Source organism: Phocoena phocoena, chromosome 7 (genome assembly GCF_963924675.1).
Source record: "Phocoena phocoena chromosome 7, mPhoPho1.1, whole genome shotgun sequence".
NCBI lineage: Eukaryota > Metazoa > Chordata > Mammalia > Artiodactyla > Phocoenidae > Phocoena > Phocoena phocoena.
In genome coordinates this window covers 16,998,411-17,019,069 of record NC_089225.1, presented here as the reverse complement: position 1 = coordinate 17,019,069, position 20,659 = coordinate 16,998,411, and the positions used below count along the sequence as shown (strand labels likewise).

General features: G+C 43.8%; 1 protein-coding gene across 1 annotated transcript in view; it reads left to right on the top strand.

Moving 5' to 3' along the window:
• NCKAP5 (NCK associated protein 5) overlaps positions 1-20,659 on the top strand; it is a 906,625-nt gene that overhangs the window by 804,231 nt on the left and 81,735 nt on the right. The window contains exons 12-14 of the mRNA XM_065880133.1: positions 3,464-7,227; positions 7,970-8,147; positions 16,870-16,948. Of these exons, the coding sequence (XP_065736205.1) occupies positions 3,464-7,227; positions 7,970-8,147; positions 16,870-16,948 (4,021 nt within the window). The remainder of the gene's footprint in view (positions 1-3,463; positions 7,228-7,969; positions 8,148-16,869; positions 16,949-20,659) is intronic.

Here is a 20,659-nt window from a genome sequence, read left to right as displayed (position 1 = left end):
AGTACCAGCGTGCCTGTCACATCTCCCAGAGAAAAGTCCTAATTCTCAGGGATCCAGCAAACTAGACCCAGTCTCATGAAGACATTTTATTTTATTTTTATTTGTTTGTTTGTTTGTTTATTTTTGGCTGCGTTGGGTCTTCACTGCTGCGCACGGGCTTACTCAAGTTGCGGCGAGCAGGGGCTACTCTTCGTTGCGGTGCGCGGGCTTCTCACTGCGGTGGCTTCTCTTATCGCGGAGCACGGGCTCTAGGCGCATGGGCTTCAGTAGTTGTGGCCCGCGGGCTCTAGAGCGCAGGCTCAGTGGTCGTGGCGCACGGGCTTAGTTGCTCCGCAGCACGTGGGATCTTCCCAGACCAGGGCTCGAACCCGTGTCCCCTGCATTGGCAGGCGATTCTTAACCACTGGGCCACCAGGGAAGAAGTCTTGAAGACATTTTAAGTTGATATTATTTAAGGAACTTCTTAAGTTCTTACCATGTACCAGGTACTCATTTAGTATTAACATACATAATAAATTCATACAATATAAATTTGAATGTGAATATAATATTAACCTATGTAATAACAAATATATGACCAGTGGTTCTTTAGTAGTTCATAAGTATTTTGTTTTAATATTTTTTTGTGTAGAAACAGAAGGGAAGCCTACGTGAAATGCACTGGCCTGCCCTCCATGGAGGAATCTGGCTTGTATTATTGAGTAATGACCACATGTCAGCTTTGTCAGCTCTTCATAAGTACTAGCTCATTTAATGCTCGTGATAGCTTATTAAGTAGGTTCTCCTATTTCCTCCATTTCACAGAGAAGTAAACTGAGGTGCTGAGAAATTAAATATCCATCCCAAGGTCTCATAGCCAGTAAGCGGAGCTGGGCAGTTGGTTCCAGAACCTTAACCATTCTGCTAGACTGACCTCCTTGAATCAGCCTAAAACGTGGAGGAGTCCCAGTTGTTGGGATGGGTTTGTTTCCATTAAGACCAAGAACGTCGTTTAAAGAAAAAAAAAGAATGTGTAAAACTGTTATCTAGTCAAGAAATAGGAAAGAACTGTGGGCATTAAACCGAGGCTCCTACCTTATCAGCAGCATCTTTCAGCCAGCTGCCCTGCTCCCCAGAGCAAGTCTCTTCTGACTTTTCCCTGCAAAGAATGAAGCCGCCAATATGAAATGCCAGCTTCGTCCCACCATCTCCCCGATAGGAGATTTCATGCTTTTCTTCAAGTTTCAAGATTATCCTCAACCTTTCTCAAGCTATTAAATACCATGACCTCCTTTGGAAAACTGTTGGAGGAATGTGGCTAATCTCCCAGGGTGGGGAGCCAGGGCCCTGGGAGGTTTGCAGCCTTGGGCCCTGGGATGACGCAGACCACAGCATGGGCAGGCTGCGGGGAGGCAGAAGAGAAGTGGGTAAGCAGACACAGAGCACACCTATGGCGTGAACAAATCTGCCCCTTTCAAGCTCTAAGAGGGTGCTTTTGCCTGGCTTCTCTTCTTTTTTTGTGAACGTGACATCAGGATCATGGAAATTCTTAGAAACCCAAGCTGTGGCAGTCTGCTCACTGGTCAGTCTATAATACCCAGACTTACCGAAGGGATTTCTTCTGATTTCCGAAGGAGTTTTTAATGGCACAGCAGAAGAGGAGGGGGAAGGGGAAGCATCACCAAAATAGAATCTATGCACAGCAACTTCTGACCCTGGAGAATTTTCCAAAGAGAATATATAATTTGACTTAAAACCAAATATACATATAACAACTAAAGAAAAAATAAACAAGACGTATTGTTGATGACAAGATTTTTATGATTTTTGACAATCATAAAATTTTTATGAGAAAGTTTTAGATGTAAGCAGATGCTCACAGCTTACTAAAAAGCGGAGATTCCAAGGCAAGTTTCTGACACGGAGTTGACCTCTGCTTATGAGCGCTCAGGTGTTCAGAGTCCTGGAGCAGCAGGGCAGCTAGTGTGGAGATGCCAACAGGAGCTGTACTCTTAGCCAAGACTGGTGCAGAGCGCACATCTGAAACCACCAGATTCATTCATAGACATTCTTCATCGTTAATTATATAGCCTTTTAAAAGAAAATAGTCATTAGGTCAGAGCCTCCCAGTTTCCCCGAGTGCCGGTTTGTGATTAAACTCCACAAGTTCCATTCAAAAGAGGGGTGTTGGAATAACCTATGGTGTCTATTATGACTTCCACTAATATAGAGGGTAGAACAGAGGCTAAGCTTCATTCCAGCAGCATCGTATCCACATCGATGGTGCAGTCTCTAGAGCCAGATTGCCTGGGTTCAGATCTCCACACAGCCACTGCAGAAATGGTCATAGGAAGGACCCAGGAGACCAGAGTTCATACCTTTGCTCCAGCTGTTCCTTAACTGTGTGATCTCCAAAGGACAGATCTTGCTGGATCTCACTTTCCCGGCTAGTAAATTAGAACTGATAATGTCTCCCTCATGGTATTGTTCTGAAAATTAAATCAAAGCACTGGGTCAGGGGCTGGTACACAGCAAATGCTTGGTCAATGTAAGTTTCCTCCTCTGCCATTGTTTCTTGCTAGCAGTAATTTGATAAATCTGAATGTCTGAGTAGAATGCCACGTTTTTTTCTACGTCATTTCTTGGTCACTTCTCCAGAACTAACACTGGTATTTGGAGAAATATGAAGAACAGGAAATTGACCTTTTGAAGTTAGCAGGTGAACCATTGCTATGAGTTCTAACAGCAAATGCCCAGCTGCTCTATCTGTGTAAACATTCCACAGATGTTCACTGCCTATCAATGAGTGAAGTCATGAAGCCACATGGCATTCTAACTTTCAGTCGTTAGAATGGAAGGGACCAGCTCGCTTTTCCATTTACCCTCTTTACCTGCCGTATACGCTGAGCAGTGAGCCATAGTGTCTTCTGGTTACTCCCTAAGTGTTCCTTAAGCATACTTTTCCAATTCAGGTCTTTGCCCTCCCATTTCTTCTACCTGGAAATCATTTCCCCTACTTTTAAACTAAGGCAAACCTATCTCTCTTTCTAGGGCTAGGTTTATTTTTTAAAAAAAGAAAAGGAAAGGAAAGGAAACTTATATGCTTTTTGTGTTTCTTTCCCGAACAGACATGTGGTCTCCCTCGTCTGAAATTCTGGAGTACCTGCTACCCCTGTATGTCTCATATGATCCCTTGACTTATGGTTCCTTGAGCTCACCTCCTCCTGGGGGTTGCATGCTCCTTGAAAGCAGGGTCCTCATCCTCTACTTATCTATATCATATGCTACTTAGCTCAGGACCTGGCAAGGTAGAGATTCGCTGCGTAGTTAATGAATTAGTTTGAATTAATTAATGAATAAATGCATTTATATGTGAATATTCATCAACCACTAGAAGGAATTAAGTTTAATGATGGCCTTTTCCTTTTATAAATTGGTGATCCACAGAGCTCAATCATTTCTCATGTCTCCTTTTCTTTCCTAGCAGTCGTCACAAAATTGGGACAAAAGGTTAAGTATTGACTCTTCACTCCCGAGTGGCTTTGCTAGTCCCACAGATGAACTACCTCCGACTCGCATCAAGGAAAGCCACATTTTGGAAGGACTCAGAAAGCTCCAGAAGCGAAAAGTGTTACTTGAACCCCCATCAGTGATAACCAAATGGGGTTATAAAGATTGCATGAACTCCAATGAAGGAATCTATTCGCCAGGAATTAAAAGTAGCAGCCTCAAGGAATATCCCCCCTGCAAACCCACGGACACGGGGAGCCCCTGCAAGGAGCCCCACAAGGCATTTGCTTATGACACAGATTCTCACGACGATGCCGAAGAGGACCCTTCCTCCTTGGCCTCGCTCCAAGCAGTTCCACACCAGGGCTGCAGGCTGCATGGTTGTAAATTAACCCACAGTGTTTCCGACAGTCTCTTTGGCTGGGAGCTGAATGGCAAACGCTGTTCAGAAATCACTTCCTCGGTCTACCCCTGGGAAAGGCCTGAGAGGCTGACCAGTTGTGCTAGCAACTGTCCCTTGGAGCGGAAGCAGTGCCCAAGTGCGCAGGGGCCTCAGGTACAGAGAGAGGGGGGCCCGCACGGCCAGGGCCGCGTGTCTGTCAGTCTCCAGCTCTCAGACACTGATGACACCGGAACCCTGGATGAGCTGTACATAGAGAGCAGTGATGAGGAAAGCCCGTCAGACGCGTCTCTGACTGTGGACGCCGACAAGTCCGTGGAGCACCTGGACGTCCGCGTGGGATTTGGAAGATCTCAACGTGGGTCTCCCGAGGAGGAAGAAAAACAAGTACCCGTCCACTTCGAGAGCAGGCCAAAGACGTTTAGTTGCATTAAGCAGCAAAGGGTCGTAAAACGGACTTCCTCAGAAGAATGTATTACTGTCATATTTGATGCAGAAGATGGCGAGCCCATTGAGTTCAGCTCTCACCAGACTGGCCTGGTCACTGTTACCAGAAAGGAGATTTCCATCCATCAGGCCCCTGCTGGGCCCCAGACAGAACACACTGAACTTTTACCTCAGGGAATTGCTCGCTTACAGCCAGGGGCTGCTGCTAGAGACTATCCTTTCTTGAAGAGATCTGAAGAGGAAACTGAGAGAAACATTCCAAGACAAGAAGTAGATGATGTTGCCGTGGCACCCACTGAATCCTTCCACCCCAGGACAGTGACGCAAAGCACTCAGCGACAAAGACTGACCAAACCAGCACACGCTACGTCATGCCAGAGTCATTCTAGGTCCTCTGTGGCCACGGGCATCGATCAGAAGAAAAGTCTGACAAAAATACCTACCAGGGGCAAGTCTTCACCTCAGAAATCAAGGATAATGGAGCCTGAAGCCTCCCTCACGGTCCCCTCAGCTGGCCCAGTGACTCTTGAGAGATCACCAGCTCCAGGGAAACTCTCACGGTTCAAAAAGTCTGAAGGCCCAGAGCCCCTCTTTGCTTTACCGCCAGATTCACACATTCCAAAACCCTCCACCCAGCTCCCTCACGGCTCCAAAATGTTCAGCAGAAGGGACTGGGTCCAGTACTCCAGGAGTCAGATTCCAGCGTCACAGCTGCTGCCAAGGCCCCCTGCTGAGCCGAGTGACGATGGCGAGCCCCCCACGAGGGATAAACACTGTGGCCCGGGGCCAGAGGCCGGGGTGAGATCGCCCTCCCTGCCGTCCCCTCCAGGCAGGTCGGTCTCCCTACTCGCCGGGCCCAGTTACGACTATCTGTCGCCACCTTCATGGGCTAAGCCAGAAAGCGGGGTCCCCAGTGAGGCGGCGAGGACAGTATTGAAATCCCCCCCTCTGAAAGGATCCTCTGCTCCAATTATTTATTTTAATCAGACCGTGACAGAAGTGCAGGGGAAGAAACCTTCTGTGGCCTTCAAAAAGCCGGTCTTCACTCCCCCTCCGCCCTCCACAGAAACAGCAATCCAAACCAGATGCCCTGCTCACAGCCCCTCCAGCTCGTTTGCTGGGATGGCCCCAGGGCCCCCAAAGGTCTCTCCAAAGAGAAATGTCCCCAAAACCCCACCTCACCAAACACTTGGGACCACACAAACGGACATAGGGTTACGGACTCCCAAGAACTGTCCTTCTACCCATGAGCCAGTGGAAATACCGTCTTCCAAAGGTGTGTCTCCAGCAAGAAAAGGACAGTTGAATGACAGTGTCTCCACACCCCCCAAGCCTTCCTTCTTAGGGGTAAATGAGTCACCATCATCTCAGGTTAGCAGTCCCTCATCATCAGCACCCTCCAAAAGCCACAACACCCCGCAGGGTTGTCAAAACCCTCATGAGAGAGGACTGAAAACTCGCCTCCCCGTTGGGCTCAAAGTCTTCATGAAGTCTCCCCAGTTGCTCAGGAAGAGTTCTACAGTGCCAGGGAAACACGAAAAAGACAGCCTCAACGAAGCCTCGAAAAGTTCCGCGGCTGTGAGCAAGGATAAGCCAGGGACCTCCAGGAACGCCAACAGCCTTGAGACCACAGGAGGCGAAAGAACTGTGTCTCCACTGGGTTTACGAGCACAGGAGAGTTTGGCCGAAGGGCTTCCCCTGGAAACAGCAACGCCAGAGTCACTGGAAAGTAGCACGCCTGGGGCTGATGGAAAAGATGCGGTAGAAAACAAATCTGTGAAGAGATCCCTGTCCTCCAACAAACCGCTGCTAAAACCAGCTCTAGGCATGAACGGAGCCAAAGCCCGCAGCCAGAGTTTCAGCGCTCACTCAGGGGACAAGCCCCCCACGGCCTCCGTGGAAGGGCCAGGCAAGGTCCGGACTCAGATTATTACCAACACTGCTGAGAGGGGCAACTCCCTCACCCGGCAGAGCTCCTCCACGGAAGGCTCTCCCAGCAAGACGGCGTCTGCCCCCCTGTCTGACGGTCTCCCTGGTGCTGGGAGGCCCCTGGGGCATCCTTCCTCCAGGCAGGGCTCCCTGGGGAGTACAGGCAGCTCCAGCAGCCAGCACGGGAGTCCAAGCAAGTTGCCTTTGAGGATCCTTCCAAAATCCGAAGGGCCCCTCGCCCCACCTGGAACAGAAGAGCAGCCGGCCTACGCCCAGGGAGAAGGCGTCAGGGTGACTGCACCAGAGGAAGCAGGCAGCGACCACGGCAGGTGCCCGTCCACCCCAAAAGACGGCCTGGGAGCCCCTCAGAGTCCGGGGAGGACACGGCATCCCAGCAGTTTTGAAACCAGCAGGACCTCCAAGCTAGAAACTTCTGGAAGGTATCCAGACACGTCTACAACCAGGACCGGTGTTGTGAGCCCAGAAGCCCCCCTCTCACCCACAATCGAAGAAAAGGTCATGTTGTGCATTCAGGAAAATGTGGAAAAGGGCCAAGTGCAAACAAAGTCCACCTCTGTGGATGCGAAGCCGAAGCCCGGGCCTTCTTTTGCCAGCTGGTTCGGTTTTCGGAGGAGCAGACTGCCGGCTCTCAGTAGCAGGAAGATGGATGTCTCCAAAACCAAAGCAGAAAAGAAAGATGCAAAAGCTTTGGGGTTTGGAAACAAACAGCTAAAATCAGAGAGAAAGAAAGAGAAAAAGAAGCCTGAGCTACAATGCGAGATGGAAAATGAACTTAACAGGGACATCGAGCTGGCAGATGGTCCAGACAGTGGTTTACAGAACAGAAATAACCTGAAAACACCGCCAGACATTTATGACCAAGTGAAGTTTGTATCGAGAAATAGACCCAGCCCTGTTCCGTGTGCAACGAAAGATACCTTTATGACGGAACTCCTAAACAGGTAGCGTGTTGGCAAAGAGGGTGGCAGTGTAGAGGGCAGTGCAGAACCCTACCCACTCCTCACCCCCCAACAGGGAGAGTTGTTTGTTTCCTGCATACTGAATACCAGTCAAGCATGTTTCTCATACAAGCAGAAATTCATCGTAGCAATCTTTTTGCACATTAGCCAGAATTTAAACAATGAAATAAAAGTTAGCAATAAAATGGTAATTTAGTCCACGTTACTTTGGTAACCAAACCAGTGGTCTTCGAAATTAAAGAATGGTAAGTTTTATCAAGGTTGATGGAAATCCAGCGTACAGTAGAAATCATGAATATACCCACATGGCATGAAATGGAAGAAAACTACACATATGTTTTTAAGGGATGCTGACCCCACTGATCGTACCGAGCAAACTTAGAAACTTTCCGGAGGTAATTACAGATTCTGCTGATCTTAAGCCAGAAATATATTTAGCAATCATTCCCCGGTGGTTTTTACTCTATTCCCTCACACACACACCCGCCATCTCACAAGCAGTCATAAAAATAAAAATAAATCATTGCATTATCAACTCTAAATTGACACACTACCGGAATAGCAGATGAAGATTTGACCAAGGCCAGTGAGACACACTTATCACCCAAGGGTTTAAAGACAAAGAGACACATGGAGGTTACTTTAAACATTAAAGGATTGGGAAAAGTAGAGCGATTGCAGGAGAGCAATGTAATTGATCAGAGGAATCACTTTCTACCTGCAGAGTTGATAAGAAAGCAGCTCAACAGACTGAAAGTGGATCAAATAATGTTTCCTGCAGGAGCGTGTTAAAGGGCAGCTCCCAGGGCTCTTGTGTCACCGGCAGCTCTATCGGCACTCAAGGAACCCACAAGAAGAACATCAAAACCAAAGCAGATATGGAAATACCGAAAGGCTCCCTGGTAAGTCTTTTACCATCCTGGTTATGAAGTGTCAGGTTCTGAGATGGGCTGGTTGGGTTCTGTCTGCCCTTTGCTGATGAAAATACATAGGCAAGAGATTAAGGGGGAAAGGGAAAGTTAAAGCCAAAGAGAAAAAAGAGGGAAACCTTGGCGACGCTGTAGCGGAGTGACGGCAGTTAGATTGGAATGGGCCTCGCTCCCTCCACTCTCGCTGCCTTTGTAGTTCCCTTTTCAGAAGGATGGTGTAATCACAGTGCAGGCAAATGATGCTGCGGGTGTCATCTTCCAATTACACCCTTGTGCTGGGAATTGGTCCTGATGATGCTTTCCATCATTTCCAGCAACGCAAAAAGGAACGAAAATGATTGTAAAAAAATAAAAGTGCAGAGCAATTTAGGAGAACATTGGCTATTTTGATGATTTGATTTAAGCATTTTTCCTAAAGCTGTAAACACCGACTTATCCTACCTAAGACAGACGGTGTTAAGACTTAAGAAACTTATCCTTGGAGCCAGGCCTGGATGCTGCAGGGCAAGGGAGAGGGGACAGAGCCTGGAGCTGTGCCCCATGCTCCCGGCCGGGACATCAAGGCTGTCCTGGGACTGGGCGCTAGCCCCGGAGCTAGCGTGGTCCGCCGTGCAGGCTGCACGTCGGGGCTTCTGTAGGCTGCCCAGGTTTCCTGAGCGACAGGGACCTCGAGAATGACCGCTACCCGCCCGGGCCCAGGCCGCCCGCAGGAGGCAGCGGCAGCTGCCACCCCCATCGTGACGGCCACGGAAACACGCTCGGCGGAGACAGCTATCCCTCGTTCGGCAACCCACAAGGCAACGTGATAGCAAAAATCGTGTCTCCTATCGTGTCCGTGGTGGTGGTGACCCTGGACCCTCGGAGCGGCCAGCTATTTCCAGTACAACAGGAGGAGGAATTGCTTCGGGACAAATGAACCAGAAAACATCTTAGGCCTTCAAGATCCACCCATCGCTTTGAGAAAAGCTCCGTCCAGTCAAGAACCGCCTTCATCACTCCCATGAAGTTCCTTTCCTTCTCGGCTTGACCAGCTGCCCTGAAGGGTTTTCTCTTCTGTTTGCAATAGACGTGCTGCGTAACCAAGAACTGCTAATTCCTAGGACACCTCGATCGATCGTGATAAGGTAGACAGCTGGACCTTGGGTTGTACGAAAGATTGCTTGATCTGTTGGTTCCATCGTGAATCTGGACAGAGAGATTCCAGCTGTGGAATGAGCTCCGAAACTACCGACCCCGGGCCATCGACATGGTCACAAAGCACAGGGGCAGCAGAATGGCATGGGGGTCTTGGGCGGGAATGCCATCAGCTTCTAAAAGATGAAGACAGACTGCTGTTTGGGTTTCCAGCAAGCTGGGGTGAGAAGCTTGGCTGTTGCTGTAAGTTCCTTAGTTACGTCAGGAATCCAGACCCGTTCACCACCGCCCGTGAATCGGGAATGAGTGATTTCCAACAGTAACGGCAGAATTTGCACGTTATTTCAGCTCACAGAGGTATTGTCATCTGCAGGGGATCAGGCTGGATTTGGGAAATTGAAGTGCAAGATCGCTGATGTGGAAACCGTCTCGGGGAAGTGATCAGGGGGTGCTTTTTCCTGTGAAATAGTACAGTTTCTACATTGTTTTGGAGAATGCGGGGTAGAAATAGAGATTTGCACATGTTGAGGCTTTTGGTATTATCTTTGATCTTTGATCCTCTTTGGGTACCAGTTTTGAAGGCGACGGCAGTACTTTCCTTGGTTTATACTTTTCTTTTTACTGGACTAGATGATCTTCTATCCTCAAACATCTAAAAAAGTATACTAGCCGTTTGCTTCTATTTTAGTAATACTTTAGGGGAGAGGAAAAAGGATGGTTTGGGCAGATGAGTATAGTTTGATTCAACTGAGATTAATGCTGATAGAATTTTAGAGTTTAAATATTAGAACCAAAGTCGCTAGAATCCGGATCTCATAAAGAGGACACGTTAAAATTCCAAATACACATGCTTTGTGCTCACCCTTAAGGATTGAGAGCTACGTCTCCCAAGAGAAGCTGAAAGCAGAAAGCATTTGAAAGAGCTTCGCGAACATGGAAAAGAACTTAAAACTAACGATCCTGATTAGATGTCTCAGAATTGCATGACTTCCATCCTGGATTTATATAGATTGGAGCCATTTGAAGATAGCCTGTATTTCCTATTTTAATATGAATGTCCCATGACTCTTCCCAAATCTTGTTGAGCTTTCCCATAAGTGAGGACGCCCACTAAACATTTCCCATATATGAGTTTTCGTGGGGAGTTTAATTTAACTCTTGTTAAAAAGTGTGTGTGTGTACACACACAGATTTACACACAGATACACATAAATGGAACTTCCAAAAAAGGTAACTCCATCCATTTTCTGTAACTGTCATGGACAGCTTTTCATCATTTAAAATACACGTAAGATGGAAGCAACCTAAGTGTCCATCGACAGATAAATGGATAAAGAAGATGTGGCACATATATACAATGGAATATTACTCGGCCATAAAAAGAAACGAAACTGAGTTATTTGTACTGAGGTGGATGGACCTAGAGACTGTCCTACAGAGTAAAGGAAGTCAGAAAGAGAAAAACAAATACCACATGCTAACACATATATATGGAATCTTAAAAGAATAAAATGGTTCTGAAGAACCTAGGGGCAGGACAGGAATAAAGACGCAGACATAGAGAATGGACTTGAGGACACAGGGAGGGGGAAGGGTACGCTGGGATGAAGGGAGAGAGTGGCATGAACATATATACACTACCAAATGTAAAATAGGTAGCTAGTGGGAAGCAGCCACGTAGCACAGGGAGATCAGCTCGGTGCTTTGTGACCTCCTAGAGGGGTGGGATAGGGAGGGTGGGAGGGAGGGAGACGCAAGAGGGAGGAGATATGGGAACATATGCATACGTATAACTGATTCACTTTGTTATAAAGTGGAAACTAACACACCATTGTAAAGCAATTATACACCAATAAAGATGTTAAAAAATAAATAAAAAATAAAATACATGTAAGAGGAAAAAAAAAAGAAAGTTATCCTTTTTGGAACTTGACTCCCTATCATTTAGTGTTTTAATTATGAGGTCCAGAACTCAGGGGGTAATATCCTTTAAAAAAATGAATAAAAGGCATTTTTATATTTCCCAAGGATATGCCAGTTTCAAATAATATTTTTGTTTTAAAATTACCTTAAATTGAACTTCCTCTCCTTATGTTCTTTCTGTTCTTGCATCACTGGTGATATTCCTTCTTCCTTTATGTAAATTTTAAAGCACTTGAGCAAAAAACAGTATCTTTTCAGAATTCCTGTATCCATATATTTTGGGGCTCTAATACAAGTGATTATAAGATCTACTATGCGCTACCATTTTCCTAGGGAAAAGGTGAAACGTGAAGCAATTACTCATTTTTTTCTGGAGTGGTTCAAGAGTAGAGGAGATTTTAGAAGTAATCATGATTGGCATTATTAGTTTTTAATTATTATTGATGTTTAGGGTTCCTTAGAGTTTCACTTTAATTTGAGACAAATGTACATTTAAATGCTTTTTTTTCAAACAGCTCTTGACTCTAAAGAGCTTCAAGTTCTTTTTTTTTTTTCTTTTCCAAACCCTCTGAAATCATATGCAGACTATGTTCTTTGCAAAAGCTTTTTTTTTTTTCCTTTTCCCCACTTCTTGCTCTTGGCTTCCATGGTATCATGCCTTCTTGAAAGCATAGATGTCCCTTGCATTATAAAATCACAAATTATAAGTGTGTCTAAGGCTGCCTCTGTAGTGTCACTGAAAGGAAAGAGAGAGAATAAACATGTGGAAATGTGCAGTATGCCAGAAATTCAATCCAACTGATCTGAAACTTTGATAGGCCGGCAGAGCCCCTTATCAGAGGCACTCAATTTAACTATGCCCCATTTAAATATGGTGCTGACAGCTTGGGGTATATCTTCACTGTACAGAGATACCAAAAAGAAAAAAAACCTGTTTAGCTTTTGCAATTTCATTTTTACTTTCTTATTACTTCCTAATGCTAAAGTAATTTGCCTTTTCTTCTCTCATTTGAAGTCTTTTACAGTGTAATAATGTTTCCTTTGGTCCTTCCAGAATATCTGCAAGAAACACTCTTATTGTTCTCTGTGAAGTACAAGGATTCCCTAACCACCAAATATACATCATCCATAGGGATAAGCTAATTTTCTAGTTAGCTGCAAGAGGAAAATTAGTCAGGCTGGGAAGCTTTCCATATAGAGGACTATTATTAACCTAGATAGTTGAACAGCTAGTCATTTTTTTCAAAGGTAAAATGCAATTTTTTTTCACCTCGATAATCGGCAATGGGGATCGGACTAAAATTACTAATTTTAGAAAGGACATTGGCCATAGTCCCCTTGGGGACTAGTAAAAGAACAGCAGTGAAAACCTATTCATTGTGTGTTATCAGCCTATATAGAAAGGAAATTAGATGCAAAATGAGATACACTCTTATACCATAGCACATTGATGTGAGTACCCACGAACCTTTTAAAATCAAGAGTTGAAGGGAATTTTCCCCTCCTGCGGCTCAAGGGTAAATTTGCTCTCTGCTTCTTTTAAAGTGTGTCGCAGAGAATTCTTCTCATAGTAGTTATTTTGGGTGAAAACAATAGCTGCGCATAATGCATTACATATCACATTTTTTTCCTGAATAAAACCACTCTTCAAAAATCTTATACCAGGGACTTCCCTGGAGGTCCAGTGGTTAAGACTCCGCACTTCCATCTCAGGGGGCGCGGGTTCGATCCCTCGCCGGGGAACTAAGATCCCGTGTGTCGCAAGGTGCAGCCAGAAATACCCAAAAAATCTTACACCATAATATACCATCATCCTTTGCCCTTAACAAACTAAGGCTATATGTAGTTATGAGGGTCCTAAGGCATTTAAATTATTTTAATCTGTGGTAATATAATAGAAAAATTATTTCCATACATATATCAAGTCCATGTACGTAGCACACCTCCACTTAGTTCACTGGTGACTGCATATCCATTTTCAAGATTGCTAGATGCATTCTACCGTATGTATAAAAGTCTCATTAATGCTTTACTGAATTAAATATTTTTCTCTTTTCAGAGCCTTAATTAGAGGCTCATGTCCCCATTTATGCTGTCATTTACAGACCACTTAGCTCTGACTTTTGTGTAATTTAGACAAGGGCCATGTTACTTTGCACTTTTACTTAAATTCTGCAAAATCATTATAAGAGGGGAAAAAGGCATCCCCAGAAAAGATTGCATCAGTATTAAGTAAATAAGTCAGAAAGAAATGCACACTCCTTCCTACATGTTGTAAGTCCTTCCTTCCTGTGGATTTAGGTCATTTTCTGAAATGAGAAGTCTCAAAGGAACAGCTCCCAGCTCCTTATTGAGCTGTCACTGGACAAAATAAAAATCGTTAATGAAATTAATGAGATCATATAGCTGGAAAGAGATGGCCATTTTAATATGGGTATTTTAACTTAAATTATGAGTGTCCTCTTCACCCAGTGTCACAGAGTCTGAAAAAATCACATACGCTAATAAAAAAGTATCAAATACAATCCCATTAAAGTTGTGCCGTGGTGGTGAAGTAGCATAAAATGGTACAGTAATTACACAAATTGTTATCGTCTTATTAAGTTCTGCAAAATTTTATAATTTCAACATCTTTAATTGAACAGTTCTGTTCTAAATCCTGTTTGGATGCTCATAAGAAGCATGCCTGTTTTGCCCTCCTCCTGCATTCCCATCTGTGAAGTGCTTTCCCACGTGAAGAATTCGCTTCGGCGAATTCTTCGTCTTGAGCTCGCGGGCCCTTGCCCCCAGGAAAGTTCCACAACCTTTCTCCAACACACAGCCACTGTGTGGTCAAGAGTGAAAATTAATTTTAATTTCAGCCTATGAGAAATACAATTGGCAAGGGGAATCTGCTGTCAAAATAAATCATGCCCCTCGTTTCCATATGGAAATGGATTTTTTAAATTACTCACCACTTTGCATTGAAATCTATTTGTATGGATAATTAGAGCTGACAAGTATGCCATTCTAAGGCACTCCCCCATTTTCCTTTCCTTTGTGGATTCTTCATCTTTTCCCCTTCCAATTCAAAACTTCCCCTCCTGTGTCATTCGCTGCTCAGGGGTCATTATCCCAGGAGAGCTGAAAAAACTCCTGTCTACAAGCCCAGTTCCTCTGATAAATACCCAAGAGGCCGCGTTTAGCATTTGCTGTTAAGCACTTAAAGCCCTAGAAAAGTTCTGACAAGGAGCTGATAGGTAGGACCTCAAGATGGTTTTTATTTTCCTTCTTAAATATGATACTCGGACAGAGGTGGTGATTAAGTTCCACCGAAGGCGTCGGAACAAGTAGGAAAGAGAAGCAGGGCACTAACACGCACAAACAGAAGACTCTTTTGCTACTCTTAAATAAAAATATAGTTTATGTGTATTTGGAATACTGCCTACCTAATTGTCAGACACTAAGAAAGAGACAGTAGTTCTTGGGAAGGTCTGGAAGGGATGACTGTGACAAGATAGCACGCTGAAAAATTAAATTACAGCAATGAATAGGGGTCACTCCAAAACTGACATCCTTTTATAACCTTGAACAGATCACTAACCCTCTCTAAGCCTCTTCTCCTTTATCTCCAAGATGAGAACCGTATTGTAATCGTTACATTCTTCTGTTCAGAATTTCATAGGCTGATGGAGGTGATGATTCACCCACTTTCTAGCAGGTTAGCATGGCACCCCTTCAAGTTTAAAATTGGTTGATTTAGAAAAACCCAAAGGAAATACTGTCTTACCTAACAGGTGTGCGAAAATATGGAGCATCCTGTCTTAGGTATTGGAACGGGCTGAAAATACAGATTTTCTCGATGCTTCTGTAAATGAGGATAGAAAGTTCCTGTTGGACTCTTAATGGAAATTAAGGTGTTTGGGTCTCCTTCCTTTTGGGTTTCTTGGTAGCTTTGTCACAAAGAGGTCACCGAGCTAGGTGAACTTTGGAAGGCGAATAAGTAACTCGTTAGTCTTGATGATGCGCACAGAGCTTCTCCTCTCTGCCATCCATAAACACGAGAAATAGGGCTGGTTGATGTTGCTGGGGGTACTAACAAACAAGGCAGTGCTCGCAGCAGACAGCTGATGGGGAAAGGAAGTGATGACGCGTGGCCTCTGGATATTCAGCCCTTAACACCCTCTGCTTTCAGGGTTCAGACAGTCATTGACATACTCCTGAGTGTTCCATCTCCTGGCTCTCAGTACATACGGATTAGGCGCCAATTACGTTCTGATATTGGAACCATGGTCATGAAATGTAAATAATTGGTCTGATTCCATTAGTCATGAAAAATAAGAGGTTAAAAAGTAGAAAGCTAAGTCTAGCTCAGGATCAGTTGACCAGCATATGACTTTCTATATTGTAAGTATAAAATAATGGTTTCTTGGCATTCCACTCGAGCCCCCGAGCAGATCCACTGACAACCTCTAATGTCCCCCCACTGCGTTCATTGCACAGTTCATTATTATCGTTGGCTGCCCAGGTGACCGGCTGGGATGTATTTTCAAAGAGCTACTTAGGGTCATTCTGCCAAGGACCATAAGCTGTCTTGACCTTGTGGCCAAGTCTACACCGGCATAGTCCCATGGAAATTTGAGAATAACAAAGTTCCACCAAATGAACACAACACCGAAACCAGATTTGCTGTGTTTGAATCCTGGTTCCACCGCCTGGACAATCGCTTATCTTGTCTGTTTCTTCAAGGCCCCTTATGTCCAAAACAGAGCTAACGATAGCACTTACCTCCTGGCGTTGCAAGGTTAGGAGAGCACAGGTGTGAGGGGCTTAAAACAGCTCCTGCTGCATAGTAGTTAAATGTTCGCTGTTTTTATTATTATTGATATTGTTATTACTACCGCTACTAGATTGGGAAGTAGGGGGCCTGGGTTTAGTGTTGACATTTACATATGTTCAAGGAAACTTGCTGGATCTCAGAATTCTCATTCGTAAAATACTGTGACTGTATTAGATTCCTGCTGGAGTTCCATTTGGTACTCCAGCGTTCAGCTTCTGGATATCCCAGCTGAAATGTAAGGCGGATGTTTCTGACCTGAAAAAATCTAGGTAAATGCATCAGCCTTCTAGTTCACTGAGCACGCATCATAATCACCTCACATTTCATTCTGGAAAGAACAACAACAAAATAACATTTTCTTAGAGAGTTATACTCTAGGAGAAGGTCAACAGATCTAAGTGTATTTCTTTATTCTCATTAAAATAACTTGTGGTGGAGTCACTGTCCCTGGAAGAATTATGTTTCCTTAGACTTTAATTTTTCCCAGCAGCTCTGTGTTACTGACTTTATTAAGTATTAAAAAGAACTATCGCTGTTATCTCGAAAATCTTATGTAGAATCAGGTACCCTATAACTTGCTTTCAGAGCTGGGGTTATATTTCTGAAAATATGCTCTTATAATTAAAACTTGTAATAAAGCCAAGTGATAGAGTAGGGGAAAATGGAGTGAAGAAAATATGTGTATATATATGTATATATACACACACACTCACACAGGCACACCCACATGTTTGTTATAGAATGTACCAATATTCTGAGGATATCACAATCGATTTAATATAACACATAGGAACTCACAGTGTTTCCTTGTTACTGCAGATAAAAGAGGCAAATGAACACTTGCAAGAGGATGAAGAAGATACAGTTGCAGATTCTGCATTTCAGAGCCATGCCATAGGTAAAAATTCATGTCTCAATATGCCTTTCACTGAGATGCTTTCTACATGCGACCTTATTTCAGACACGGTGTGTTCCTAAAGGTCATGTCTTATGCCCTCTACCAGGACTGGGTCTTAACTTCTCACGCGTGATAACCCTTATCTTCTTAGGCATTGGAAGCCACCATAAAATAAGTGGCTCAAAGCAGAACCTATGAAGAAAACGTAGGTATTTGCAAAGGAGCGCAATGCCAACTGATAAGTGAGTCCTTGTCAATATGAAACGAAAATGATACTGAGTGTAAATAATTTCTCTCTGCGGAAAAAATCAACGTTGAATTGATCCAGTTTCTGTAACTGTCTCAGGGAGCACTATCATTGGTTAGAAGTGTGGAGTGGTAGCTTTCTTATATGGAATATTTTTTAAATTGGATATGTTTTACACATATAGAACTAAACAGATTAAGTATATACGGCTTGCCAAATTCACCTCATTTTCTTCATCGTTTCTGTTGGAACCCTGATTATAGGCAGTCCTTTCTCGGAGATACCTTTGCTTTGTCAGCTCTGTCCTAAAATTTTACATGAGCCCACGTTGAAGGAACTCAGGTTTCTAACACGAAGGGATTTGGCTTACCTGTTTCCAGCAGTCAGGAAGTAGCTGGTAATAGAGTAGCTGTCTGCTACGGTGGTCCTTGTCAGGAGATAGAAGACGTGATAACTTTAACAGCTCTGGGTCACCGTGGACACTTGCAAAATTAGTTGTTCTTTGGGCTCTAAAAAATAGCTGTGAAATGTAAGCATGCTGATTATTTAGTTTTACACAAAACATCAAGGCATGAGAGAATCATTTTTTCAAATCACATTTGGGTGTAGTAGACAGTACTGAATACCATCCTCTAGGGCATGACGGCCCTCCGGCTTTCTGGTGGCTGGTATAATCAGTATGCACGGCTCCTGCCCTTTCCCAGGAGTACCTTTAGCTGCCAACTCTCAGTATCTCACCACTCCTAGAGCCATGTTGGTATGTTTTGCGGCTGCCTTTCCAGCTTACCCAGCTGCCTTCTCCCAACTATAATTTACAGTTGATCTCAGAGAGTTATCATACCCTCACAGCTTAATGAGACTGGCACACCATTATTATTCTTTTCTGTTGTAATTGGGAATACAAAAGTCTTAACAAATAGCTGGATGAGTGGAGTCTGAATGAGAGTATTATTCCAGAAAGACATCCTTTAGTACACTTAGTTGTCAGCGATAACTGAGAGTAAAATGTCAGTTGTACAGTTGTCAGTAAAATGCTTAAATTAGTGTCAGTTCTGTGTAGTTAGCTAACGCACAAGTTAAATATTGTTCAGCAACCTTCAAACGTGGCACTATGTAAAGCCCCACTGAGTCATCATTTTTCCATAATGAGGTATTCTTGGGCTGGTACAATAACATACGTAAAGTTAGAGGCTGAATTTTCGAGAGAGAGCTATAGTAATCTGCATATTTTTTTATAGGCTAGCAGTTCTTTAGATCTGTACTGTTTGACATGATAGCCATTAGTCACATGTAGTTATTTCAGGTTCAGTTTAAATTCATGAAAACTACAGAAAATTAAAAATCCAGTTCCTCAGTTGCACTAGCCACATTTTGAGTACTCAGTGGCCACGCATTCTACATGGCCTCTTTTTCCCTCATCATACAAAGTTCTGCTGGAAAGTGCTGGTTTAGATTACTCTCAAGGAAATAAATTTGGACTCTGTTTCTGTTTCACATAATTGTAGACTCATCTCCTCAAACTGGTGGAGACCTATCCGAACAAGCTGCTCCTGGCAGCAAGTAACAACAACAAAACTGACTAGCCATGACTTAAGGAATAAAGTCATTGAGTCATCTTATATAATTAAAAGTTTGGAGGAAGGGAAACATAAGAGAGAAGCAGCAGCTCGACAATTCTGTCCAAAACCCTGTTTTTTGGTCCTCATGCTCGTCACTTCTGGTTGCAAATTAATTCCCACCACTCTAGGCATCCCAGCTACATCTGGGACACAAAGTGCAAGGAAAAGTAAAAATTCCTTCAGAATCACTGCCCCGCACCATAGACTTCAGGTTACATGTCATCAGTGAGAACCAGATCATAAAGCCAATCTTAGGTGCAAGGGATGCTGGGAAAGTCAGTATGTTGCTTCCCAGCCTCTACCGCGTGAGGTAGCAGAGAGAAGAGGGTTGAAAGTGTTCCCTGAGTTAGCCAATCAGTATTACCACAGGCCTTTTAAAAAGTTCATCCATTTCAAGGCTGAATGAGACTCAACAAATCGAGTGGCTCTTTATCTTTATCGCACAAACATGACTGAAAAAATATTTTTTTAGCACCCTGCGAATCCCAGTGTTCTTCATTTTGTCTAGACTGAGTGTTATCACATATCCTGCCAATATTTATAACCATAGAATATTTCCAGTCACAGCAACTGAGCAAATCTAAATATGGTCGTCTTCTAACCAGACAACAGCTAGTATCTTTGACAGAGAACACCAATCAGAAAAATCTGTGAATCTGAATGTTTGCCTTTCTGTGGTTAAGGATAATCGTGTTGGCTTCATCCAAACGGTATGAGTTGATTACAAGACAGGATGCTGTTAACTAAACCTGCTCTATATTGAAATTCAAGATTCATGAAATAGGTTAAATAATGCAACTAGATTCTTTTCTTTCAAATTGCCCTAACAAATGTCAGACTTTCATGTTAATAAGCAACGAGCAAATGACTAGGCTAGCCTACACAAATGATCACCAACACCAATTGTTCTTTCTTGCTATTTAACTGTAATAGATTCACCCAGTGTATTACACTAATTATCTAATAGGGTTAAATGGTCAGTAGGAATTCAGATGACATTGTCTTATATTAAAAACATCAGCCAGTGATAGCATCAAAAATAATCTCCTAAGAGGAGACAGGGGATTTGGAAATTCCTTTAAAGAGGAAGAAATGTCTTCTGAGGAGTTTGAGGAAGAAATCAAGCTGAATTAAATGATAACCAAGAAAACAAGGGCTGCTTGGTAGACTCTCGTGAAGTGAAGGATGCATGGTATTTCCCCAAATCTAAAGAGTTGTTACCGAATGCAAGTTTGTGTGCCCAAAGCACAGTGAAGGACATTCATAGTGAAAATAAAATTTAAAGTATCTCAGAAAGCTAATCAGGCTTTCACAGCTTTTTGAGTGGAAGTCCATTTGAGTCAAAGGTCACCTTTTGAATAACGTGCTGACATATGTGGCTTAATTGTGGAAAGAGTGAGCTACTGATCATCAAAACAAATGTGAATGGGAAGTACACATGTTCTCAGTAACGACTCGGATATTCAATAGAGAATGTTCTGGTGACTTGTAACAGACTGGCTCTGAACTGGAAACCACTTAGATAATAATACCTGTGGATGAGGAATCAGATAGAATCGTTTTCCATAATCTGGATCCACATGAATACTTCCCAGGGTGACAATACTTCTGCATGTCCGAACATACAGATGACACCTGAGAGGTACTATGGGGTAATAGCTTGGGCAAGGAAGTTTCTATCGTGGCTGCACTGAGTTCACCCATCTATAACCACAAGCGCCGAACTTCAAAGTGGGGGGGGGGGCTTGGCATCTGGCAGCCCAAAATATAAATCCCACCTGTCATGAAGGTAGACCCGTGGAAACAGGACCATGCGGTTCTTTCTGACCAAGGACTGGAAGTAGT